We start from the raw sequence: 25723 nt of genomic DNA on the forward strand, positions 1-25723 counted from the left end.
TCGATGGATATACCCCCATAGGTGGTGCTAGGGGCTTCCCGCATGTAAAAAGGGCTACAGTTCGGCTTGACCCTATTTAGTTTGAATTTTAATGGTCCATTAAGAATAACCAATTTTTCGCACGAAAACTTTCACCTGGGTTTTTCTCTTTTACAGATGATCATCGTGCTACACCCTTCCAGGATACGGCACAACAGAGACACAGGCGCAGACGTGCAGCAGGGCCCCGCTCAAAGGTTTCTTTTTAGATTAAGACCCTGTGTAAACCTTTTTTACTGTCTCTTGTTGCTTCACACCCTCCGGATACTCAACACAACCGAGAGGGATGCTGGCGTTATTGGCATTTCGTCACGTCAGACTAATGCACGTACCTGGAAATACAGGGCTCATTATCGAGGGCGTTACTTAGCCCAGTATATGTTGTAAAGTCCGAATACCTTAGGGAGTGTTCGGCGTCGCGAGTTTGGCCTTATATACATCAGCTCCAAATCATGTCTTTGGTCAATAGTTGGGTTTGCCCGGCTCCCGTGTTTTGCTACCTTACGTTCCGCTCTATCGGCTAAGGTGGCACCGGGAGAACTACAGCGATTGTGCCCTGGTTCATCTGGATGAGCACCTCAGTAGAGAAAGCCGAAAACTGACTGTCATGACAAAGCGCGAGACTGGTCAACCACTCGATGACTCAGTGGAATCTTCGCGATTCCTCCACATTAACGAAGGACCGGTTTCCTGGTCATGTATGTACGTGCACCGTATTCGGATGAGCACGGAAGTACCAGCGGCTATATAGTAGCCCCGCCGTCAAACTCTTATGGCTAAGTGAAAGTGTTAAAGCTATATAGTCCGATTGCCTTGTTCGCCGCGCTATCACCTCCTTAATGGACCAAGACGTTGGATCAAGTGTGAATACGCGGTTTTCCGAACACCCCCGCATTGTGTGCGTGGGGGCTGAAGCCGACGACTGCAAACTTTCAAGTTATCTACATACATAAACGGCCGCACATGAGGCATCATAATACTTTTAGGCAAAAGTATAAACACAGCCTTTATAATCCAAATAGCATTGTTTTTACAATTGGGACACATGTCACTCGAACATGATACTCTTCGAGCACTGAGCCTCTATTAAACGAGCGCCTTCTAGGACTTCTTCAAAATAGTGCTCAGCCGGGACCTGGCCTACGGCCGGACCTCGGGTTGCAATAGTGGTGGCCTCAATCTCTGCCCAGTATGTCTTAACACGGGCAAGAGCCATCCGCGCACCCTCTATGCACGCCGACCTCTTTACAGCGTCGATATGCGGCACAGCACCAAGGAATCGTTGCACTAAACCAAAATAACTATTCGGCCTTGGTCCCTTCGGCCAAAGATGATCCACGACAGACCTCATGGCAAGTCCGGACAACCTATGGAGCTCGGCCCACTCGGTCATTTGTTCATTTTAACAGCAGCGGACGCGTTGGAGCACTGAACTGCGACCAGAACAACCTTTCCACTTCATGATCTTTCTGATCTTTGAAAAACTCAGTCGCATCAGCAGCACTCATTGCCAAGTCCAAGTACGCGTCTGCAGCACTCCATAATTGATCCAGAGGGGCATACTTCGGATCTCCGAACTTCGTCCGCAACAAAAAGGGCTTCCTAGCCGTGATATCTCCGGCCTGACGGAGCTCCTCCTTCGCCGCTCTGATTTTAGAACGGGTTTCCTTGGCTACTTCCATGGCTTTCTTCAGGACCGCCGCTTTCACTTGGCTTTCTTTTTCAAGAAGGTCATACCGGCCGACGGCGTCTTTCAGCTCAACAGCCATCTTGGCTATTTTATCTTCGCTCTAGCTCTTAACTCTTCGGCCGCCTTCAGGGCGGCTGCATCACTTCTCTTGGCTTGTTCCTTGGCTCGGGCAAGTTCCGCCCGAAGGGTCTCCACGGCGGTAGCTCCATCTGCAGTCACAACATATTATAGATACTAGCATCATGCTCCTCTTAATATTTGTTGACCACACGAAAATACATACCATGTGCCTCGTCAAGCCGCTTGTTCACAAGCGTGATGTCGGCATCTGCCGCGTCAAGCTGCCGCCTCAGTTCGGCAAACTCAGCAGTCTGGCCAGCCACCGGACCCTCAGCCGCCTGCACATGTAAGCAGCGCGATCATTACCTGGGACAATGATCCTCTGTTTGCCGCCTTTGGACAGCAACCAGAATCTCAGGGGCTACTATCTGTATAGAGCACACCTAGCGTGTGCGGTACCGTCAAAATAGATATGTTACTTCACGTACCTCAAAGCCTCTTAGCAGGCTCGTAAAAGCTTCATGCAACCCACTTTTGGCGGATGAAATCCTCTCAACCACCGTACCCATTAAAGTACGATGCGCCTCTGAGATAGCCGCTTGCTCTAGAAGACCCATCAGTGCGTCCGGTTGTGCACCGGACAGTCCTGGACTCTTTCTGTTGCTCTCCTTAGGAGCCGAATACTTCGAACTTCGGGTGGCCGAAGGGTTACCTTTTGGCCTTGGCGGATCAGGAGAAATCCTCCGTGACGAAACCTGAGGGTCGTCCGCCCCATGAGGCAGGGAGACAGGGGAGGCGTTTCGCTCTCCATCATCTCTGGAAGAAGATCCCCCGAAGACGAACTCTGTCGAGAAGGGCTACGATCCGGACTGCAAGACATACGACTCGGTTATTGTCCTCGGAGATGAAGCAGGATATATTTACCAAAAGTACTCTTGTTCACTTACAGCTCGGTGGAGGGCTGACCCCCTTGCGGGCACGGTGCGGTAAGGATGCCCTCCGGCGCAGGGCCCCCTGGCGAAGGTTTCTTCCCTCGTTTGGAAACTCTCGTTTCCAAGTCTTCAGAGGCGGTCCTTTTTCTTCCTTGGGGAGAGGGGATTCTAGATTCTTCCCCCCGATTATCCTCCTTCGTGGAGACACTAATTCCCCCGGTTTGGATGAGTAATGCGTGAGGCCCGCTTTCGGCTTATTTATTCCTTCCTTTATCTTCCCCTGATGGCACTTGATAAGGTGCGTCCTCAAGCATCCTGCCTAGTGTAGGGTTCGGTGAGCCTTCGGGAAGGGGGGCCGAACACCTGATCATCTTCGCCTTTCTTATCCAGTCCTGGCCAAGAGCGATTTTTTCGGAATGATGTTGTGACAAATAAAAAGACAGCATGTTCGGCCGCAGAATTACTTACGCGGGTATCTGGACGATTGCAGTTGAGACCCGCATCCTCGGTGGTGTCCGGACACTTTATTCGTGATCTGAAGAACAATTCATACATCTCTTCGAGCGTCACGCCGAAGAATTGCTGAATAGTTCGTGGTCCTTCCGGGTTGAACTCCCACATACGGAGAGATCGACGTTGGCATGGTAGGACCCGACGAACTAGCATAACTTGCATTACCTTGACAAGATTGACATCTCTCTTGAGGAGATCTCGGATGCGACTTTGCAATGTCGGCACGTCATTAACTGGCCCCCAGTCCAGCCCCTTGTTGACCCATGACGCCAGTTGTGGCGGGGGGCCCGAACGGAAGGCGGGGGCAGCTACCCACTTAGTACTTCGGGGAGCTGTAATGTAAAACTACTCCCGCTGCCATAAGTTGGACATCTCCGGGAAGGAACCCTTTGGCCATGGAGCATCGGCGCCTTTGCTTATTATGGCACCTCCGCATTCTGCGTGTCGCCCATCGATTATCTTCGGCTTCACATTGAAGGTCTTGAGCCATAAGCCGAAGTGTGGGGTGATGCAAAGGAAGGTCCCACACACGACGATAAACGACGAGATGTGAAGGATGGAATCTAGAGCTAGATCGTGGAAATCAAGCCCGTAATAGAACATAAGACCTCTAACAAAGGGATCAAGACTAAAGCCTAGCCCTCGAAGGAAGTGGGAAACAAATACGACACTCTCGTTGGGTTCGGGAGTGGGGATGACCTGCCCTTGAGCAGGCAGCCTGTGCGAGATTTCGGCGGTAAGATAACTGGCTTCTCTTAGCTTCTTGATGTCCTCCTCTGTGACAGAGGAGGCCATCCACCGGCCTTGAAGGTTGGATCCGGACATGATTGAAGGTCCGAAGCACTTAGCCTGAGCCTTGGGTGTTGGAACTCGAGGTGGGGGAAGGGAAGGATCGAGCGCGAGAAGAAAAGGACATGCCTTGGCCCCTTTATAAAGAGTGCGAATATCAAGCGTCCTCCGCGTGGCCGTTTGGAACTTGCCTAAAAATCGAGGAGTCATACTAACAAGCACAATTGGGTTACCCACACCCGTATTGATGAGAATCCCGTGATAAGAGGAACACGATCTCTGCTTCGACAAGACGTGCCAATAAAACCGCCTCGCAACACGTGCAGTGGCAGGCTGGAAAAAGCGGTTCGTAATGACCAGACCACGGCAGGACGTCACGTTATGAAAAGTTGTCAGCAGGTCAGATTTGTGGAATAATATACTCTCTACGGTGGTATGTGGAATTTGTTTCGCAGAGCCGGACACGATCCTTGTGTTCAAAATCTTCTATGAAGTATTCGGAGGAGGAACCCGCCTTGCAATGCCGAAGACAATCTGCGCGCCGGACTCATCGTCATTGAAGCCTGGTTCAGGGGCTACTGAGGGAGTACTGGATTAGGGGGTCCTCGGACAGCCGGACTATATACTTTGGCCGGACTGTTGGACTATGAAGATACAAGATTGAAGACTTCGTCCCATGTCCGGGTGGGACTCTCTTTTGCGTGGAAGGCAAGCTTGGCAATTCGGATATGTAGATCTCCTCCCTTGTAACCGACTTTGTGTAACCCTAGCCCCCTCTGGTGTCTATATAAACCGGAGGGTTTAGTCCGTAGGACAAGAACAATCATAACCATAGGCTAGCTTCTAGGGTTTAGCCTCTATGATCTCGTGGTAGATCAACTCTTGTAATACTCATATCATCAAGATCAATCAAGCAGGAAGTAGGGTATTACCTCCATCGAGAGGGCCCGAACCTGGGTAAACATTGTGTCCCCCGCCTCCTGTTACCATCCGCCTTAGACGCACAGTTCGGCACCCCCTACCTGAGATCCGCCGGTTTTGACACCGACAGTGAGGGTCTTGGCCGTGGTGGTGGGAGAGGCCGTGGTGATGGTCTTGGCCATGGTGAAGGCCTAGGCCGTGGTGAGGGTCTTGGCCGTGGTGGTGGGAGAGGCCGTGGTGATGGTCTTGGCCATGGTGACGGTCTTGGCCGTGGTGATGGTAGAGCCCGTGGTGGTGGTCTAGGCCATGGTGGCGGTAGAGGCCGTGGTGGTGGTCTAGGCCGTGGTGGTGGTAGAGGCCGTGGTGGTGATCTTGGCCTTGGCGGCGGCCGTAGTGGAGGATTGTTTTCTTGGCTCAGTGGACCATTGACGTATGTGACTTACTATGATCTTGTTCTTTTGGCTCAATGCTTGTGTTGTCATTTTGCATTGTGTGACTAACTATTATATTGCCATTTTCATAGGTATGGAAACAATGAAGGGGGTGGAGGACACGGAGGGGGGAGGTGAGATCCCTTGATGGTCGGAGGAGGGTGAAGAAGAAGAAGAGAGGAAGAAGAAGAAGGGACAATGACCGTGACCTTCTTATGAACCAAAATGTGTGCTACTATGTGCTATGAGACGTAAATGACTATGTGTTTTGGCTCAATGTTTTTGTATGACTATGTGATTGGACTACTCTATTGCTATGTGTGTATGACTATGTGATTTGGACTATTATATGTACTATGTCTTCTTTCTGTGTTTGGACTACTACATGTGATCTGGATATGATTATGTGCCATCCATGTGAATCACAAAACATAAAAAGCACTTGGTATTTGAAAACAGCAGATAGTGCAGTGCCTAAGGGCAAGGCGCCACACTACACAGTGCAGCGCCTCTCCCTTAGGCGCTGCACACGGACTTAGCAAATTTTTGGTCGAAAAGCTACTGGAACGCTTCTGTTGCTCTCTGGACTGGCATGTCCAAGTGTGCAGCGCCTATGGGAGAGGCGCCACACACCACAGTGCAGCGCCTTGCCCTTAGGCGCTGCCCACCTGGACATGCCAGTCTAGAGAGCAACAGAAGCGTTCCAGTAGCTTTTCGACCAAAAAATTTGCTAAGTCAGTGTGCAGCGCCTAAGGGAGAGGCGCTGCAATATACTGTGCAGCGCCTTAATGATGGGCGCTGCACAGTACAGTGCAGCGCCTTGGCCTTAGGCGCTGTACACTAACATAGCAACTTTTTGGGTCGAAAAGCTGCTGGAACGCTTCTGTTGCTCTCTGGACTGGGATGTCCAGGTGTGCAGCGCCTAGGGGCAAGGCGCTGCACTGTGTAGTGTGACGGCTTGCCCTTAGGCGCTGCACATCTGGACATCTATTAGGCTGCACTCACCCCCCTCCCACCCATCCCCATCCCCACCCCACACACCCCCACCCCTACACAAACCTGAAGCTCAGTGCCTCCCCTCTGCCCTCCTCTCTCCCCCTCTCAAATCCTTCTCAGATCCAGAGTATTTGACCGTTGATTTCGAAGCCAAACCCTCCCTTAAGGTATTCTCCTCCGATCCCGTCGTTTTCATCCATAGGAATTGTCACATTTGCTCAAATCTTGCTACTTTGGGGAAACCCTAGTTTTGGCTTGGATTTACAAATTTGTGTTGAATCATGTTATGTTTCTTTGCTAATTTGGTATGGTTAGGCTTTCATAGTATGCTAGGGTTAGGGTTATGTGTGTTTGATGTTGGTGTTAGGGTTATGCTATGGTTAGGGTTGTGGTTATTGTTAAGTGGGGGTTAGGGTTAACCAAGAATTCTCGGTTTTGTAGGCATGGCTTCATCCGGTTCCATGACGAGGCCACCGTGTGCTAACCAAGAAGACATGCCGAACAAGTGGGAGGACGCATCTTTGGACAAGGTGAAGGAGAAAGATGTCAGCATCCCGCCATGTTGGTGTGGAGATGTTTGCAAGGTGAAGGTGTCCACCGACCAAAAGAAATCATGGACGGAAGGGCGGAGATATTTTGTATGCCCGAACTATGCTTATGATCATGCACTTCCAACTAACGCCTATGACCAACCACCGGTAAGCTCGAGAAGTAAAATGTTACTATCAAATGTGTGTCAACACTAACAAAAATTTTGTATGCAGTCACCGCCTCCTCTATGCAAGTACTTCACGTGGATAGATCTTGAAGTGCCAGAAGATGTGAAAAAGGACCAATACCAAGATTGTCTTAGGCGGCAACGGCGGTTCGAGGAATCGTTTCGAAGAGGCTTGGAGGAAGAGCGTCGTCAGAAGGAGAGGATGGAGCGGAAGAAACGAGAGGAGGAGAGGGCACGCCAAGCGAAAATTGCTCATGAGGAGCAGAGGGCAAGAAAGCTTGCAAAGGCTCGCGAGGCGCAAGAGGAGGACTCGGCACGTGACAAGAAGGGGAAATGGCCTCGCTCTACTCAGTAGGGACTTCACTTCGGTGCACTCGTCGTCAACTATCTTCTAATGAATGTGTCGTGAACTTGTGAGGGCATGTGAGATGTTGGTGAACTATCTTCTAGGGCAAGCTGCCATTTGTCATTTGTAATGAATGTGTCGTGAACCATGTCGTAGTAATGTTTAAATTGTCTTAAGTTATGAACTCATCGGCATAAAATTTGTGTTTGTTCAAATTGCTGTGATGCTGCAGTCATTGTAAGTATTATGATGTTTCGGTGAAATGAACGTGTTGTAAACTCTGTTTTTCCAGTAAATAGCCGTGCAGCGCCCAGAACACAGGCGCTGCACTATACTGTGCAGCGCCCAAGGGATAGGCGTCACACAGTACAGTGCAGCGCCTGGCTCTTGGGCGCTGCACTCTGACTTGGTAATTTTCGTGGATGGTCAGTGCTGCAAGCCTTCTGTGGCTCTTTGGATAGCCATAGCCAGTTGAGCAGCACCTATGAGACGGGCACTGCACTGTATGGTGCGGCACCTAAGCATTGGGCGCTGCACAGTATAGTGCAGCGCTGTTGGGCGCTGCAGTGCTGTTAACTGCCAAACTGCAGAAACAGATGCCATTTTGGCCTCATGCAACACTCACATAACTTGCTTGAACATCACTAAAATTACTATAAACACAAATACTGAACAAAGATAACTAATAACTTGAACATCACATCATTTAGGACAATTCAACACTAATACTAGTTCGCAAACACAAATACCACACTAGTAAGAGTTCACCAACATATAACATAACCTCACAAGTTCATCAACCTAATGAAACGGCTACAAGAGCACTAACAAACACAAGCACTAATGCCTTCCGCGCGTGTTCCTGGTGCCATGCCTGCAGGCAATCTTCTTCTTCCTGGGTGGACGAGCCTCCTCTTCCTGCACTTCCTCCTCCGCCTCTGCCTCCGCCTCATCATCCAAGCTAGCCATCCGCGAGGTCCCTACGACCACCTTTGGGTTGCCTCTGTTGTCAAAGTCGTTGGGCGTGTACCGGCGTCTGGGCTGCCTAGGCTTGAACACATATGGGGACCGAAGTTGAGCGTCCGCCAAAGTCATGTCATCACCAAGCTCATGGCCCTATCACACAATCAAACAATATGGTGAAGATCGGCGTCGTAATCAAGTGAGAATCACATCTAAAGGATTAGTCATACCTCTTGGGTGACCGCACCCTCATCATCCAGATAAGCATATGAGGAACTCACATCGTCCCCCTGATGGTGAGATGAGGGGTCTGATGGTGTACCAGACCTAGAGGCAGATGGTTCATCAAATTCGGGATCACGGCAACCGAGAAGATTCGATAACTGCCTTAACTTCTTGGTCTGACGCTGTAACATGCACAAGTGTGGAAGATATCAAACTCCGCAACATAGACTGGCTCTCATAGTGAATGCGATATGTACCTTGAGGAATGCTCGTAGTGAACCATCATCATTGCCTTTTCCAACCGGTGTGTTCTCCAGAATAGACTGGCTCTCATCAGCTGCTTTCTTGATCTCGGTGCGCTGCGGATGAGAAAGAATGAACACGTTATCCATTCAAACATGTGTAATACGGCCAACGGGAAAGTAAAGAAGGAACACTTACCACATAGTTAATCACCGGAACAGCAGGGACTCCTTGCCCTACCCTGACATCTCTGTTGTACTTCCCCTTTGATAGACCCTCAAAGTTTACGGGTTCTTCAAGAATATCCTCATTATATGCCGGCGGGCATATCTCAACTCGAGTATTTTCAAGAAGCCATCGTATGTAGTTATCAAAAGCAAGTGGGTTATGCTCACGAAGCTGGGCGCGTGCACTGCTACGCGCTTGCTCCACGCAAAGCTGGAAGCGGGTAACATACGAAGCATGATGCTTGTCCCAGTCCTTTATCTTCCGCTGCCTTCTCCTCTCCAACCTGCATGGTACAATACCAAACATTAGCAAAATCAACAAGGACTGATGATGCTTAGTCAATACGCTCTCTTACCTATGAAGTGCTTTGTCTGTATCCACCCATTCCGGCGGGTGAGGCTGGAATAGACCAAACTGACGAAACACGCGATGTGGCAAATGAAACTCAACAGCCGAGTTGCATATCAGTGGGCACCGCATAAGCCAGAGATCCCTATCCCGCAAGCACATCGGGTTGATGGAAAACTCCGGGGTGTACCCAAGTCTGTCATCGGCGCCATATGGCTGCCATTCCACCTATGAAATAGTGCAACAATGCAAAATTGGTGACTTTTTTTAGGCAAGCATGAGAAATGACTGAAGTAATGACCTCGTTACCTGCTCAGGCGTAATCGTGTCCAACTCGGCAATGTACTTTTGGTACACGAGATTGACATCGTTCGTCATCTCGGAAACCACATCCCACTTGTAAGCCCAAGTGGGGCGCCGTAAGTCGTCATCTTCATCTTCAGACCAAGGATTAAACCTGGCGCTCTTCGGGCGTCCAATAGGAAGACGCTCCCAGCTCCATACAGAAAGTAGAAGCATATTACCACCAACGCCTGCCCTATCTGTGATCCTGCAACACGCATCGTCCAGCTGCATATGAAAGAAAAACAATGTTAAGTTGACAGTAAGGTTGCATTGGTAATGAACAAATGAGTTGATAACAAAACAAAACAACTACCTGTCGGTACAAGTACGCAAGAGTCGCTGAACCCCAGCTCCATTTGCTATCGAAGACGGTCAACGCCTTCAGCCACATCCATGGAGCGTTCTTGCCCGTGGAGTCAGGAAACAAAGTCCTCGAGACAACGTACCACATATAGACACGAGCATGTGTCTGTATCACATCATCAGTGCCATCCGCAGGGCAATGCGCAAAGTTTGCTTGAATCCACGTGAAAGCAGCTCCGGCTGCTTTCCTTTCCTTCTTCTTCGGCTCTTCTCCCTCCTCTACATCAGCCTCAGTCTCGGTAGGAGCCATACCGATAAGAGCAATCATCTGCTCGCGCCACCCATCAGAATCGGTGCTCATACAGAGAGGCATCCCGTTGATAGCAAGACCGGTGATCAACGAGACATCCTCGAGCGTCACGGTCATTTCCCCAGTCCGAAGATGGAAACTGTGCATCTCCGGCCTCCACCGATCAGCAAGAGCGGACACCAATGAAGCGTTCAGATTCGGCGTGGACCGGCTGACCAACTGAATCCATGGGAGTAGTCCTGCCTGCTTGATGTACGGTGTGTACCGCTCATCGTAAGGCATGGCAGGACCAGAGACCCCGTGATACCGAATCTTCAGAGGTTCAAGCTTCAGCAAAAAACAAGTAATGACAAATCTTAGGGCATGTAAATTTCAACTTAAGGCAAATTTGCAAAATAGTTAGATTACTCGTTATTACCATCTCCTTCTCGCGCATCATGTAGGCCCGGTGTTTCGTGTCGTAGACATCGTCGAGAAGCCAAACCATCCTTACAAATTTCAAACAATAAACATATATGAGTTCATCTCAAATATCGGTAAACACTCAATATTTCATATGTGTTCATCTAAACATCTCATATGTATTCATCTACAAGAATCTCAACATCTCCTTCTCACACAATGAATAAATGATTGTAAATTCTCATATATATCTACACTAGTAGAAAAAGGGCCTTTAATCCCGGTTCATAAGGGCCTATAGTCCCGGATCTGGAACCGGGACTAAAGGGTCGTTACTAAAGCCTCCCCCTTTAGTCCCGGTTCTTACACGAACCGGGACTAAAGGCCCTCCACGTGGCCGCTGCCTGGAGGTCCACCTTTATCCCGGTTGGTAACACCAACCGGTACTAAAGGAAATTTTATGAATTTTTTTTATTTTTAAATTTCTGAATTATTTTAACCTCTAATCTCTAATCACCCCTCATCATTGCTCAATTTAACCTCTAATCTCTAATCACCCCTCATCATTCCAAATCATCTAACTTCCCGGACGGTCACCCATCCTCTCACTACTCCAGCCTGAGCACGCTTAACTTCCGGGTTCTATTCTCCCTCGTTTTCAAGTCTGCACTTGTTGTTTTCCTGACAATAGTAAGATGTCAATCCTATTAACCCTCAAGAATTTAGCTTGAGCATGAAGTCACACATTTCACTGTTTGAGTTTGAAACTATTGTTCTAAAAATAATAATTATTTAGTAACACTAATATTTCTTGAATAAGTAGTTTGACCATAGTTTGACCACAGTTTGACCACAATTTGACCAGATTTGACCAAAATTCAAAAAAACTGAAATAATTATTTAGTAACACTAATATTTCTTGAATAATTAGTTTGACCATTGTTTGACCACAGTTTGACCAGATTTCACCAAAATTCAAAAAACTGAAATAATTATTTAGTAACACTAATATTTCTTGAATAATTAGTTTGACCACAATTTGACCAGATTTCACCAAAATTCAAAAAAACTGAAATAATTATTTAGTAACACTAATATTCTTGAATAATTATTTAGTAACACTAATACTTCTTGAATAAGTAGTTTGACCATAGTTTGACCAGATTTAACAAAAATTCAAAAAAACAGAAATTTGAGCATAACTTTTTTTCCTTTTAGAATTTGAGGATTCTAAAAGTTTGCAAACAGGCCTTAGGCAGTCAAAATTGGATGCGGATTTTCATGCTGAACATTTTGATATATTATACGTTTTTTTTCTGACATCGTATGCAAAAGTTATAGCCGTTTTACATTTTCCCTACACTTTTTGCAAAACATGTCCAAAATTAAGTTTTTAAATTTTCCTAACTAGTACATGTAGTAACATAACTACATCTGGAAGGATTTTAATTTTTGAAGTTTTTTATCATTTTCTTTTGCTTTTTACAAAACTGAAAAGGCGATTCACGGGGGGGGGGTGTAGAGTTTGAAAATGGGACCTTTAGTACCGGTTCGTGCCATGAGCCGGTACTAATGCCTCAAACCCCATTAGTACCGGTTGGTGGCTCGAACCGGGACTAAAGGTCTAACCTTTAGTACCGGTTGGTGCCACGAACCGGTACTAATGGGCATCGCACCCTTTAGTCCCGGTTTGTGGCATCAACCGGGACTAAAGGTCCCATTTGAACCGGGACTAATGCCTGTACGGTGCCCTAGTCGCTCGAACCGGGACTAATGCTCACATTAGTCCCGGTTCGTAATGCAACCGGGATTAATGCTCTTTTCTGACCGAACCAAAGCCCTGTTTTCTACTAGTGCTAGTATGTCATATGTGTTCAAGTAAATCAACATCTCATATTTCAAATAAACTCAACATTTAATATATATCTAAAAAAACTCAACATCTCACATTAGGGACCGCGCGCGTCGTCATGGTGCTAATCCGGATCTCCGACATCGTCCGTCATCGTCTGGAGCGTGATTGGATGGATGGGGGCCGGGTGAGGGAAGAAGGTGCGGAGTCGCTGATTCTGGATCAGATGGCTTTCGGGCTGGGAGGCCCAATCAACCATGTTGCTTGGTTTTTTCTCCCGGAGTAGCGTCCACTTAGGACAGCCCCCGTAAACATGGCATTGAGGGCAGATCTATGGCCAAAAACCATCCAGATGCGAAATCGAATAGTTAAAAAGACTGGTAGCGCGAGAGAGCTCAGATTAGGCTCGGTTATACTGTCCTAAATAAATGAGCCAACAAGTGAAGCAACCGCGCCATTGGTCTTAAGACCAATTACAGCCAAAAAAATGCAACCAAATGGGAAGATAAACTATTCGACCTGTTGCGTGCCATAAATATGATCAAGTCATGTCCACTCATGAAGAATGTAAGTTGAGCATACACAATCCGGTCGTGTAGACATAGCAAACTTGGCAGACGGCGGACACAAAGTCCGTTGCCTATGGTGCAAAGATCAATTGCAGCAAGGAAGTTAAGCAAACTCTGGATGACACACTTAACTATTGTTCATTGTATGTACCTCTAGATCATGGCAAGTGGTTGTTTGTACTGACCATAACTACACACGTTCTCGGTACCGGAGAGACCAGGCGTGAAGGTTGGCCTGGGCGGCGAGGGGAGAGCAACGGATAATAACAAAAGAAATAAAACGGCAGAGTCGGTCTGGTGATGCACGTCCCTCTACGCCAAGTCTGTTGCACATATGGGTCCAATGCAACCGAGAAATCAATTAGGTCCGAGCCTTCTGAGATGCCCGGTCTTTATAACTCCTAGACCTGGACCCAGATCCTTCGACTCGGTTTGATGCAATACCTCGCGGACCCGGGCCCACACGGCAGTGCTTCTTCTTCGAGTTTTTCTTCCGGGCTCATATCCTTCTTGAGTTCGCCCGTCTGGGCGTACTCAATGGATCCTGGCGTAGATTTCTGTCATTTCCTTAGGGTGGTGATGTTAGGTTTCTCGTCATGGGGCGAGATTTGGTGTCAAGTGCTTCATATCTATGCAAGGATTTAACGGTGATGACTGCGGCTCCAGAGCGCTAGTCCTTAGGTGCATGTGCACGAAGACTATCCGGCAGTCATCGAAAAGGTCAAGTCTGCTCCGATAGGGGCGGCGACAGCGGCGCGTTCTAGCGGCTGTAGTGGTCGTTCGGTGGTCTCGGAATCTCGATGCATTTTTATTATGTTTGAGATGCTTTGTACTTCTAATAAATCTTTATAGTATATCTATTTTTTCGCAAAAATAAACTATAATAGTAAGCATCATTACCTGAATTACATTTTTGAAAGTGTCTTCTGTACAAAGTAAAGGCCCTCTAGAATTTCCCATCCGCTATTTGTGGCTTGATGTATGCATTCATGATGTTCGTCCCCTGAGTTAAGTAGCATTCTTTCTTTTCCCGCAAAAAAAGTAGTACTAGCCTTATTTCTTTGATTGCAATTAAGATTTTTTTTCAAGGGTACGCAAATTGCGTACCATAGCTTTATAGAAGAATTAAGAAAAATTTAAATTGCGAAGCATAAAGACCAAGTAACACTACCGGAATCGCACCCTATGCCGACGGCCAGGGCCGTCGGCGTAGCCATGACTAGCCGTCGGGCCAGGCCTATGCCGACGGCCCCCGTCGGCATAGCGCCGTCGGCAAAATATCCGTCGGCGTAGCCAGGATGACCGTCGGCATAGAAAAGCCGTCGACAAAGACCCTATCCCGACGGTGGCCGTACATCTATGCCGACGGCCCTGGCCGTCGGCAACGTCATCGCCTAACGGTTGTTCTGGTGATCCTCTGTATGGAAGCGATACCCATTCACATCATACTTTTTACATGTCATGACGGCAGGGTCAAAACCCATGGAAACCCATCTCAATTCATCATCCATAGATATGTTCGGATCTTTTCCCTACAAGTATAATTGAAATTGTTGCGTGCATTAGTTAACTAATAAATGTTGAACTAGGTATTTAATAGGGGAGTGTGGACAATTACTTTCTCCATGAACCAAGCAACAAAATTTTTACGTCCAGGGTTTCCATGACGGAGAAGAGTAAGTGCCTCCGCCTCAGTAGGAGGATTCATTCCCGTCCATTCCTCTTGAACGAAATCACTAAAAAAAGAAAACCGGTGTTAAACCGGGACTAAGTGAACATAAAACATGATGATGTGGAAGACATAAAGGAATGGTGTAGTGGTATTACCTCATCCACACTTCCTCAACTTCCCTGATGTTGTGCAAGATATAGAACATGAGGTCCTCCCACTCTTGTCGTGGCATGTTATAAGGTTTCAAGGCCCCAGCCCTCCCACCTTGCGCGTTGAATAGATGGAGCTTGGGTTGATAATTCGGCTCTTCTATATTGTATCGAGGCACCTTGTTATGCAGATGGGGAACGTGGTCTGGATAGTATGATGTCCTGAGGTCTGACACCTCCTCTAGGATAACTGCCTCAGCTATGGAAGCTTCAATCTTAGCTTTGTTTCCACATTTCTGTCGGAGATGCTTGTTCTGTCTCTCAGGGCCGTACTGCCAGCGATTCTGCACAGGCCCCCCAACAATACCTCGTCCGCGAGGTGCAAAATGAGATGCGTCATCGGTGTAAAGAAGCCTGGCGGAAAGATCTTCTCTAGCTTGACTATCAACTCCGGTGCCTTCTTATGCAATTTTTCAATCATGTCTTTACTTACTTCTTTAGCACAGAGTGTGCGGAAGAAATGGCTTAGCTCGGCAAGCACTCGCCAGACATGCTCGGGGACATAGCCTCGAACCTTCACCGGCATTATCCGCTCAATCCATACATGGTAGTCATGACTCTTCAGGCCGGTCACTTTGCCCGTTGAAAAGATTGACTCCCTTACTTATATTCGATGCATAACCATCGGTGAACTTCAAAATGTGTTTCAGCCAGATAAGTACTTCCTTTTTTATGGCGGTTTAAGGACAAAGTCAGCATCTGGCTTGAACCAGTTTTTTCGACCGCCTGTGGGAGGCTTCATGTTCAGACGTGGTCTATCACAAATTCTCTGTTGATCGGCTCTAGCTTTAACGTTATCCTTCGTCTTATCAGGAATATTGAGGATCGTGTGGAAAAGGGACTCTGCCACATTCTTTTCGGTGTGCATCACATCGATATTGTAAGGAAGTTTGAGGTCCTTGAAATAGGGAAGCTGTGAGAAGGGGGTAATGTGAGTCCAGTTGTGCGTCTCACCATATCCCTCTAAGCCTTTGGCTTTGGCTTTGCCTTTGCCTTTGACTTTAGGCTGGAGAGCTTTTAGCTGAGCAAGAACATCTGCCCCCGAAAATGTTGGAATCTCGGTTACTTCATGAACAACCCGGCCTTTCGTGAAGTTCTTCTTGTCTTCCCTGTCTGGATGGTCTGGAGGGAGGAACTGTCGATGCAGGTCAAAGGCTACATACTTGCCACCCTTAATCAGCCAAATCATTCGCAGAGCCTGCATGCACACTGGGCATGGCATCTTCCCACTTGTACACCATCCGCAGAATAGAGCATAGCCGGGAAAGTCATGCATGCAATAGTGCAACCAAACTTTCATCAAGAAATTTCTCTGCAGATCCCGGTCGTATGTCAACGTCGGAAAGTACCAAGAATGGTGCAAAGCATCCACCAGCGGCTGCATAAACACACCCAATTGCTTCCCCGGATAATCAGGCCCCGGAATGATGAGCGACAAGAATATGGTCTTGCGTTGCATTAGGGCACCGGGAGGAAGATTGAGCGGAATTACAAACACGGGCCAGCAGCTGTGTGGATTGGACGACATACCATATGGATTCAACCCATCACCTGATATGGCTATTCTGACATTCCCAGCCTCGGCTGCTTCCTCGGGGTATTCTTCATCGAACGACTTCCATGCTTCCCCTTCCGATGGATGTACGATTTTTTTTGGATTGTACCTTATACCTTCCTTGTGCCACTTCATCATGTTGGCAGACTCCTTCGTGATGAAAAGGCGCTGCAATCTTTTTATAAAATCAAGATACCGAAGAACCTTAACGGGGATGGTTAGCTGCTTTTTCTCACCATCCTCACCGACCACCTCAATGTACCGAGACGAACCGCACTGCCTACAGTACTTGTCATCCGCATACTCGTGCCTAAACAAAAGGCAATTCTTCGGGCAAACATCTATTTTCTCATAATCCATAGAGAGTGCCTTCATGATTTTCTTTGTATCGTACATGGTTTTCGGCAGTTCATGACCCTCAGGGAGGCTGTTAGCCCATACTCCCAAGAATGCTTCGAAGCATTTCTAGCTACAGCCGTACTCAGCCTTGACTGCAATCAGTTGCGAGATGGCATCCAACTGAGATATTTTCGCACCCACATAAATAGGTTTCTTCGACGAGGCCAAGACCTCCAAGAAGGCCTTTGCGGTTGCCTCCGGCTCCTCCGGTTCATTTTCTGAAGGTGTCGCATTTCCCGTTTCTGCAACAATGACATCATCTAGCATGTCCCTGACCCCGTCGTCCTCATATCCATCGATGTGTTGTTGCATCACCTCCTCTCTACCACGGTCCTGCTCGGCTATGTTTATCGGCGGCATGTCAAAGTTTGGCATATATCCGTGCGTGCGAAGGTGCTCACTCATGTCCGTCTGATTTCTACGGTGACGTCTGGCACATCTCGCACAGGGGCATGGTGGGATAATTCTCATTGGACGACGGAATATCTCCTTCAAATACACATCGGTTTTCGCGATCCACTCTGATGTTACTCGATTCCGACGGATAAAACCACTGTACATCCACTGATTATCTGCCATCCTCTGCTTTTTTGCAAGCCACACAACATAATTAAGGATTCATTTAAATTAATCACATCAAATTTTCAGTTTCTACCGCGTTTAATCCACCTACATCTCTAATAGGTAAAGATGGGTCCTAATCCCACCCGAGGATGTGTAGATTGAGTACGTTCTCCATTCTACCCCGTTCCGAGACAAAATTTCGGCAGCACCTCCCCGCTGTTCTCCAGATACACGTCTCGGCAAATAGCCGAGAGAATGTGCTCCAGAGAACAATGGGGAGGCGCCGCCGAAATCCTGTCTCGGAACGGTGTAGAACATGGAGAACATACCCAATCTACACATCCTCGGGCTGTCCGTGGAAAACGCTGGACAATCCGAAAGAGTTGCGGTGATAAATATGCAATTGAATGCATATTTATCGATGCAACCCTTTCGGACGGGAGACGCCTAGGTTACGCCAGTTGACTTGAGAATGAAATCTAGTCACATGATTCGTAGCTCACCCTCGGCTGTAGAGGAAGTATTCGAATAGCAGACGGACGACCGGGGACCAACAGCTCCTACGCCGATCACTTCACCGAGATGGAACACCGCAGAACCTGCACCGTGACAATAATTAAGTACATCACAATATATTCATCATCTATCATCATGTAACAATCATCGAAGCATAAAAAAATCATCATCATCATCGTCATTTACCATGATCCAACAATCATCATCATTTATCATCTCTTCCACACAAAAAAATGGAAATCTATCATCATCATCATCTAAAAATTATCAAGGCAAAAAAAAGCATTATCATCTATCATCAACATCATCATCTATCATCATTAACATCATAATCTATCATCATCAACATCATCATCTAATTTTTTTGCATTTCTCACATTTCTAACTATCATCAAATCATCTACCATCTAACTATCATCATACATAATGCATCCATCCATCTAACCATCCATCTAATTACATAACTATGAACAACAACTAAATTCACAAAAAAAATTGCTACAGAGAGGGAGGGAGGGAGGGAGCTCACCATGGGGGAGGGCCGGCTCGGGTGGGGGGGAGGGCAGGCACAAGCGATGGAGGTCCGGAGCAGGCGGCGGAGGGCCGGCGCCGCGGTCGCCTGGCGCAGGGGGGCTGCGCGCGGGGCAGGGGTGATGGCGGGGCGGCCCGAGTGTGGTCGGGCACGGGGTGCCCCGGGCGGGTGCGGGGACGGGGCGGCCCGAGCGTGGCCGGGCACGGGGTGGCCCAGGCGGGTGCGGGGACGGGGCGGCCGGCCCGGGCGGGGGAGATCAAGGGCGGCGCGGGTGGAGCGAGTGGCGGCGGGGGTGGCCGGTCCGAGGACGGGGCGGCTGGCCCGGGCGGGGGCGGGGACGGGGCGACGGCAGGGCAGAAGCGGGAGGTGGCGGGGTAGATAGAGGGGCGGCGCTGGTGGAGCGAGCAACGGCGTGGAAGAAGGGGGCAGCGGCGGCGGGGCAGAAGGGAGGGAGCGAGCGGCGTTGAGAATGAGTGGTTGGGGAGGGGGTAGTGGATAAGGTGGCCCTATGCCGACGGCCAGGCCGTCGGCATAGGAGTGGTCCCCACCTGACAGCGAGAGGGCCATCGAGTGGATAAGGTTGGCTCTATGCCGACGGCCCGGCCGTCGGCATAGATGGGAGGCCTATGCCGACGGCTAAGCCGTCGGCATAGATGGCAACTTCTTTTTTTGAAAAAATAGTCGCACCTCGCCGAGGGAAAAGCAATTTGACCTGTTTAAATAGTTCACTAATCCATACGTTATAAGCTCCGGTATTCATTAGACTTATATGAAGAAAATGGACAATTGCTGTGAACTTTTCAGTGCTCGGGCACCGGGCGTGCCCGGGCAGCCGGCCCGGTGCCCGAGCACTAAACGGTTCACAGCAATTGTACATTTTCAATGATGAATACGGAGTTTTTAGTCAATTCAATTATTACATTTTTAGATTCTTAGTTTACCGTCTGTATGGGACCCGGTACCCTGCACCTGGAGGGGGGAAACGGACGCGTCGGATCTACACGGAGGGGATCTTGCCGTGGGTCTGGCCCGGATGTGGCTCCAAAGTGTTCCTATGGGCTGACCTACCACAACCGGGTGGATAGGTCCACTACTCAAAGCCCGTCCGTGCAAAGTCAAAGGGCTAGATCCCGTGGTCAAACGCTACAGGGTTAGGCGGGACGGGGGCCCTGGGGGTAGCAATGCCACCCGAGCGTCGCACAGGGCCCTCATACATGCGGGGTGGTGTGGTGGCATGTCCCAAGAGGCGGCACGCGTCTCCGGGGTGTGCCCCCCCTCCAGGACGGCGCTGCCGCCGGCACTTGGAGGGGGAAACGGACGCATCGGGTCTACACGGAGGGGATCTTGCTGTGGGTCTGGCCCGGATGTTGCTCCTAAGTGTTCCTATGGGCTTACCTAACACAACCGGGTGGATAGGTCCACTGCTCAAAGCCCGTCCGTGCAAAGTCAAAGGGCTAGATCCCGTGGTCAAACGCTACAGGGTTAGGCGGGACGGGGGCCCTGGGGGGTAGTAATGCCACCCGAGCGTCGCACCGGGCCCTCATACATGCGGGGTGGTGTGGTGGCATGTCCCAAGAGGCGGCACGCGTCTCCGGGGTGTGCCCCCCCCCCCCCCCGCACGAACGGCGATGACACGGTAGTAGACGTTCTGTGGTAACGATGCGGCGTGAATATTATTAAATACTCGGAGCGCGATAAAATCATTAGTTTTTTACACAACGCGGGCACATGTGCTGTAGGACTGATGGTAATTTTTCATAATTGTTCGTGATGGAGTAGTATCTGAACAATTCCCTCTATGCGGATTGCTCTTCGCGTGTCTACGACTGTGGCCGGCGGCCTCCGGGGGCTAGCATGCCGCCAAATCTTGCGTAGGCGGCCTCTCACAAGTCTGGAAGTGTTGTGGCTGGTGCAAACGCCTGGCACGCGTCTCCGGGGTGTGCCCCCCTCACGGACGGCGGCGCCGCCGGCACCTGGAGGGGGGAAACGGACGCGTCGGGTCTACACGGAGGGGATCTTGCTGTGGTTCTGGCCCGGATGTTGCTCCTAAGTGTTCCTATGGGCTTACCTAACACAACCGGGTGGATAGGTCCACTGCTCAAAGCCCGTCCGTGCAAAGTCAAAGGGCTAGATCCCGTGGTCAAACAATACAGGGTTAGGCGGGACGGGGGCTCTGGGGGGTAGCAATGCCACCCGAGCGTCGCACCGAGCCCTCATACATGCGGGGTGGTGTGGTGGCATGTCCCAAGAGGCGGCACGCGTCTCCGGGGTGTGCCCCCCCATCACGGACGGCGACGCCGCCGGCACTTGGAGGGGGGAAACGGGCGCGTCGGGTCTACACGGAGGGGATCTTGCCGTGGGTCTGGCCCGGATGTTGCTCCAAAGTGTTCCTATGGACTGACCTAACACAACCGGGTGGATAGGTCCACTGCTCAAAGCCCGTCCGTGCAAAGTCAAAGGGCTAGATCCCGTGGTCAAACGCTACAGGGTTAGGCGGGACGGGGTCCTGGGGGGTAGCAATGCCACCCGAGCGTCGCACCGGGCCCTCATACATGCGGGGTGGTGTGGTGGCATGTCCCAAGAGGCGGCACGCGTCTCCGGGGTGTGCCCCCCTCCAAGTGACGGCGGCACTGCCTTGCGTGCAGGGGGCACACCGCGGAGCCCCAAGACGGGCGTCTACGCATGCCTGAACACTTTCACATATGCATCGGGACCCGTGCGATGTTTCGGTGACATAGCTACACCCCGAATCCCCCCACCAACTAGAATTCCCTCCGTGTCGACCGTTTCCCCCCTCCGTGACACGGCGATAGCGACGTTCGTAACGGGGGGCAATCGATATACAATCAGGGTATGTTTTTTTAGATAAGGCATAATTATCTTATGCAAAAACAAAAACTAAAATAAAGTAAAAATAAAAAATAGTATGCCGACGGCGAGGCCGTCGGCATATCTGTGCACACACGGAGGTGCAGTCCCACGGATCGATGACGTGGCATGGCACACGGATCGATGACGTTGCAGAGGGGCCTATGCCGACGGCTATACCGTAGGCATATATTTGCCATAGGTGTTATAAAGCAAAATTTAAAATAAAACTAAATAAATGTATGCCGACGGCTAGGCCGTCGGCATATCTATGCACACACGGAGGTGCAGTCCCACGGATCCATGACGTGGCAGAGGGGTATGGGCCAGGTCTATGCCGACGGCTATGCCGTCGGCATAGGGCTGACACGGATATGCCGACGGCCGCCGTTACCACCCGTCGGCGTAGGCTCAACGTCGTCAAACGGTCAGCGCTGACCTTGTATCTGGGCAAGGGCTATGCCGACGGCTGCTCCTATGCCGACGGGCCCCGTAGGCGTATCTCGAGCGGTCCCGACGGCCTCGTATATGCCGACGGCCCCGTCGGCATATATGGATTTATGCCGACGGCTTTTCTACGCCTACGGCCTGCCCTTGGCCGTCGGCATAGCTCCATTTATGCCGACGGGTGCCGTCGGCATAGATTTGGCCGTCGGCAAACCAAGTTTTTCTGGTAGTGTAAGTCGGCTTGAAAGTTGAACTCCGCTAGCCCGTCGATCCGCCATGTCGGTTCGAACGACGGCCCAGATCCGCCCTCGTTGCTCCTCCCTCCCACTCATATAGCCAACGAGCCACCAGATCAATCGCGACGAAACCCACCCAAATCTTCTCCTCCCCCGACTTCGACTTCGACCCCTCCAACGAATCCATGGCGATCGAGACGGCGCCCGCCGCGCCACACGGCCTCCTGGGCCCTCCGGTAGTTCGCGGCGCGCGCCCGCCCGCCGACTACACCACCGAGCCCACGTCCCACCCCTTCCTCGACCTCCTCGACGCGGCCTTCAACGCGCCGTCGGACGCGGAGATCAAGGCGGCGATGACGCCGCGGCGGGCGCTCACGGAGAACTGCTCGGCCACGTACGCCAACTCGGGCAAACCCTGCCTCGACTTCTTCTTCCAGGTGGTGCCCGACACGCCGCCCGAGCGCGTGCGCGGCCTGCTCGCCGCCGCCTGGGCCCACGACGCGCTCACGGCGCTCAAGCTCGCCTGCAACCTCGGCGGCGTCCGCGGCACCGGCAAGTCGGACAAGGAGGGCTTCTACGCCGCCGCGCTCTGGATGCACGAGCACCACCCCCGGACGCTCGCCTGCAACGTCGCCGCGCTCGCCGAGTTCGGCTACCTCAAGGACTTCCCCGAGCTGCTCTTCCGCCTCATCCACGGCCCCGACGTGCGCAAGGTCGCCAAGGCGGCTGCCGAGGCCGAGAAGGCGCGGAAGAAGGAGAAGGCGCTCGGCGGGCGGCGGGCGGCCCTCCGCACCAGGTTGGCCAGCCGGCGGAGAAGGAGGAGGTTCGTCTGTCTCGACGAAGACGAACTGGACTCTGTGCCACTGCCACCGCTGCCACCCAAGCCCACCTTCGGCGATTTCCTCGCCGCTGCGCTCTACCAATCCATGCAGAGCAAGGCCGTAGTGGTTGAGGCCGTCCCTGTCTCCGTCGCAGTCCCGGAGGCAGCCGAGCAGATGCCGGAGGCGATGGAGGCCACCCTTGTCTCCGTCGTGGCCCCGGAGGCAGCCGAGCAGAAGCCGCAGGCGATGGAGGTCGTCCCTGACCCCGTCGCGGTCCCGGAGGTGATGGAGGTGGATCAGAAGAAGACCTCCCCACGTAAGCAGCAGATGTCCAAGAAGGTCTGGAAGGTGGCCAAGCTCGCCGTGCAGTCGCTGGAGACGTACTACGGCGACCGGGCCTACCGTTTCTTGTTCACTGCCGTCGCGGACTTCTTCGCCGCGCTCCTCACCTCGGACCTCGAACAGCTTGCCCACGGCGGGAAGAAGATGAAGATCGGGCTCGCCGCCAAGTGGTGTCCCACGCCGGGCTCGTCGTTCGACCGCACCACGCTGCTCTGCGAGGCCATCGCTCGTCGCCTCTTCCCGCGCGACTCGGAGCCCGAGTACGCCCAACTCTCGGACGAGCACTACACGTACTGCGCCCTCCACCGCCTCCGCCGCCAGGTGCTCGTGCCGCTGCGCAAGGTCCTGAAGCTTCCGGAGGTGTACATGAGCGCGCAGTGGTGGTCCGAGCTCCCCTACACTCGAGTGGCCTCGGTGGCCATGAGGCGCTACAAGCTCCTGTTCAAGAAGCACGACGAGGTGCGCTTCGGCAGGTACATGGATGACGTGAAGGCCGGCAAGGCCAAGATCTCGGCGGGCGAGCTCCTGCCACACGAGATCGCCGCGGCCGCATTCCATGGCCAGGAGGACGACGTCTCGGAGCTTCAGTGGCGCCGCATGGTGGACGACCTCCGCGCCAAGGGGTCGCTGCGCAACTGCATCTCCGTCTGCGACGTGTCCGGCAGCATGACCGGCACCCCGATGGAGGTGTGCATCGCGCTGGGGGTGCTCACGTCGGAGCTCAGCGAGAAGCCGTGGAAGGGCAAGGTGATCACGTTCCATTCAAGGCCCTCGATCCACCTGATCAAAGGCGATACCCTGCGGGAGAAGATGAATTTCGTGGAGCGCTTGGAGTGGGGCGGGAGCACCAACTTCCAAGGGGTGTTTGACCAGATCCTCCGCACGGCCGTGGACGCCGGACTCGCGCCGGAGAAGATGGTCAGGACCGTGTTCGTGTACAGCGACATGGAGTTCAACATGGCGTCGGGCGCCTACTTCGCCAGGGGGCCGTCGTGGGACACTGACTACGAGGTGATCTGCAAGAAGTTCAGGGCCGCCGGCTACGGCGACGTGGTGCCGCAGATCGTCTTCTGGAACCTGCGCGACTCCAGCTCGATGCCGGTGATGTCGACCCAGCCCGGGGTGGCCATGGTGAGCGGCTTCTCCAAGAACATCCTCAAGATCTTCCTGCAGAACGACGGCGGGGTGAACCCCGAGGCCATCATGATGCAGGCCATCGCCGGCGACGAGTACCAGAAGCTGGCCGTGTTCGACTAGATCGATTGTCATCAGCTTAGCTTCTTTTCTGAATCGTATTGTGAACAGCTAGCTGTCTTTGCACGGTCACGGAGCATTGTACTACTGGCCCATGAGCAAGGGAAGTAATCCCTGAGAGTTGCACAAGCTATTTAAAAGAAGAAATTGGCGATTCATAAATTTTTATTTTATTTCTGCGATTTTATTTATACAACCCACACTTAGGGCTTTCTGACCCACCTTACTCGTGATGTAATCCTTAACCATTACCCTTTGACATACTACTAGTGCTAAGTAACACGCCTAACACGGAACCCCAAGCACACATTTAGCAATTTTCTCATGCCATAAGATACACGTGATAAAGCAAAGAAGTGCTAAAATTTATCTGTGAAAAACATTTTTGTTGTACCTATACAACATTGTCCATCCAAAGTGAGACAACAAATCATTCCAACAAAACACACGGTTTTTTTCTTCATCAACATATGAGTCATTTTTCAGAACTTCGGCGGACCCTGCACGCGGATCAGTTGGCTCGACAGCGGTTCGGTCGCTTTTGCGTTGTCCCAGCTAAATAGGCCAGCTACAGGGGGAGTGGATTTTTCCTAACCGATTGCGCGCACAACCTGTATCCTTGCCGTCCATCCAGGGCGCTGTCCAATCAACCTGCCCCACCATGTTGTCAGCCATGCAGTGTATTCCCAGGTCATGTGATATTCTGTTGTGTGTATATGAAGCCGTATTGCAGCAAATGTGGGGCCATGGCCTATAGATTCTCCTGCCAACCAGACCCATGGCCCATGTCCTTCAGATTCGTCACGAGGGATGCGCTGCTCATTATCTATGCAAGTCTAGATACAAATTCCGTAACATTCTGAAACATCTGGTCGGTAATTCATAAGTCACAAAAAATGGTAGTAGTAACATTCATAAAAATGCCACTTTCTAGCATAGTCAACAAAGGGGCAAAAAACCAGAAAAGTTCTACTGAACTTGTGATAAAGTCCATACATTGCCTTCATAAACTTTTGTACTATTTTCATAACCTTCAAATTCACATGTACACAAAGTTAATCAAGGATTCATACAAACTGCCAGCT

General features: G+C 50.9%; 2 protein-coding genes across 2 annotated transcripts; one reads left to right on the forward strand and one right to left on the reverse strand.

The window, feature by feature from the left end:
* Positions 1–8275: 8275 nt before the first annotated feature.
* Positions 8276–10887, reverse strand: LOC123120778 (uncharacterized). Its single transcript, XM_044540765.1, has 7 exons — positions 10819–10887; positions 10617–10727; positions 10101–10385; positions 9752–10012; positions 9450–9493; positions 9065–9236; positions 8276–8542 (listed from the first exon to the last, which is right to left on the reverse strand). Exons 1-7 carry the CDS (start codon positions 10885–10887, stop codon positions 8276–8278), a joined length of 1209 nt encoding a protein of 402 aa, XP_044396700.1.
* Positions 10888–22406: 11519 nt separating this feature from the next.
* Positions 22407–24846, forward strand: LOC123120779 (uncharacterized). Its single transcript, XM_044540766.1, has one exon. It carries the CDS (start codon positions 22407–22409, stop codon positions 24639–24641), a length of 2235 nt encoding a protein of 744 aa, XP_044396701.1. The 3' UTR covers positions 24642–24846.
* Positions 24847–25723: the final 877 nt, after the last annotated feature.

The sequence above is a fragment of the Triticum aestivum genome, chromosome 5D (genome assembly GCF_018294505.1).
Source record: "Triticum aestivum cultivar Chinese Spring chromosome 5D, IWGSC CS RefSeq v2.1, whole genome shotgun sequence".
NCBI lineage: Eukaryota > Viridiplantae > Streptophyta > Magnoliopsida > Poales > Poaceae > Triticum > Triticum aestivum.

Excerpts from the sequence above, each read along its gene's own strand:
- LOC123120778 (XM_044540765.1), bottom strand. The coding sequence starts at position 10,887 with ATGGTTTGGCTTCTCGACGATGTCTACGACACGAAACACCGGGCCTAC. Across the intron at positions 9,494-9,751 it reads ACACGATTACGCCTGAGCAG|CCTCACCCGCCGGAATGGGT; the intron begins GTAACGAGGTCA and ends GGTCTATTCCAG. Across the intron at positions 8,543-9,064 it reads TTCCGGTGATTAACTATGTG|CTTGGTGATGACATGACTTT; the intron begins GTAAGTGTTCCT and ends TAGGGCCATGAG.
- LOC123120779 (XM_044540766.1), top strand. The coding sequence starts at position 22,407 with ATGGCGATCGAGACGGCGCCCGCCGCGCCACACGGCCTCCTGGGCCCT.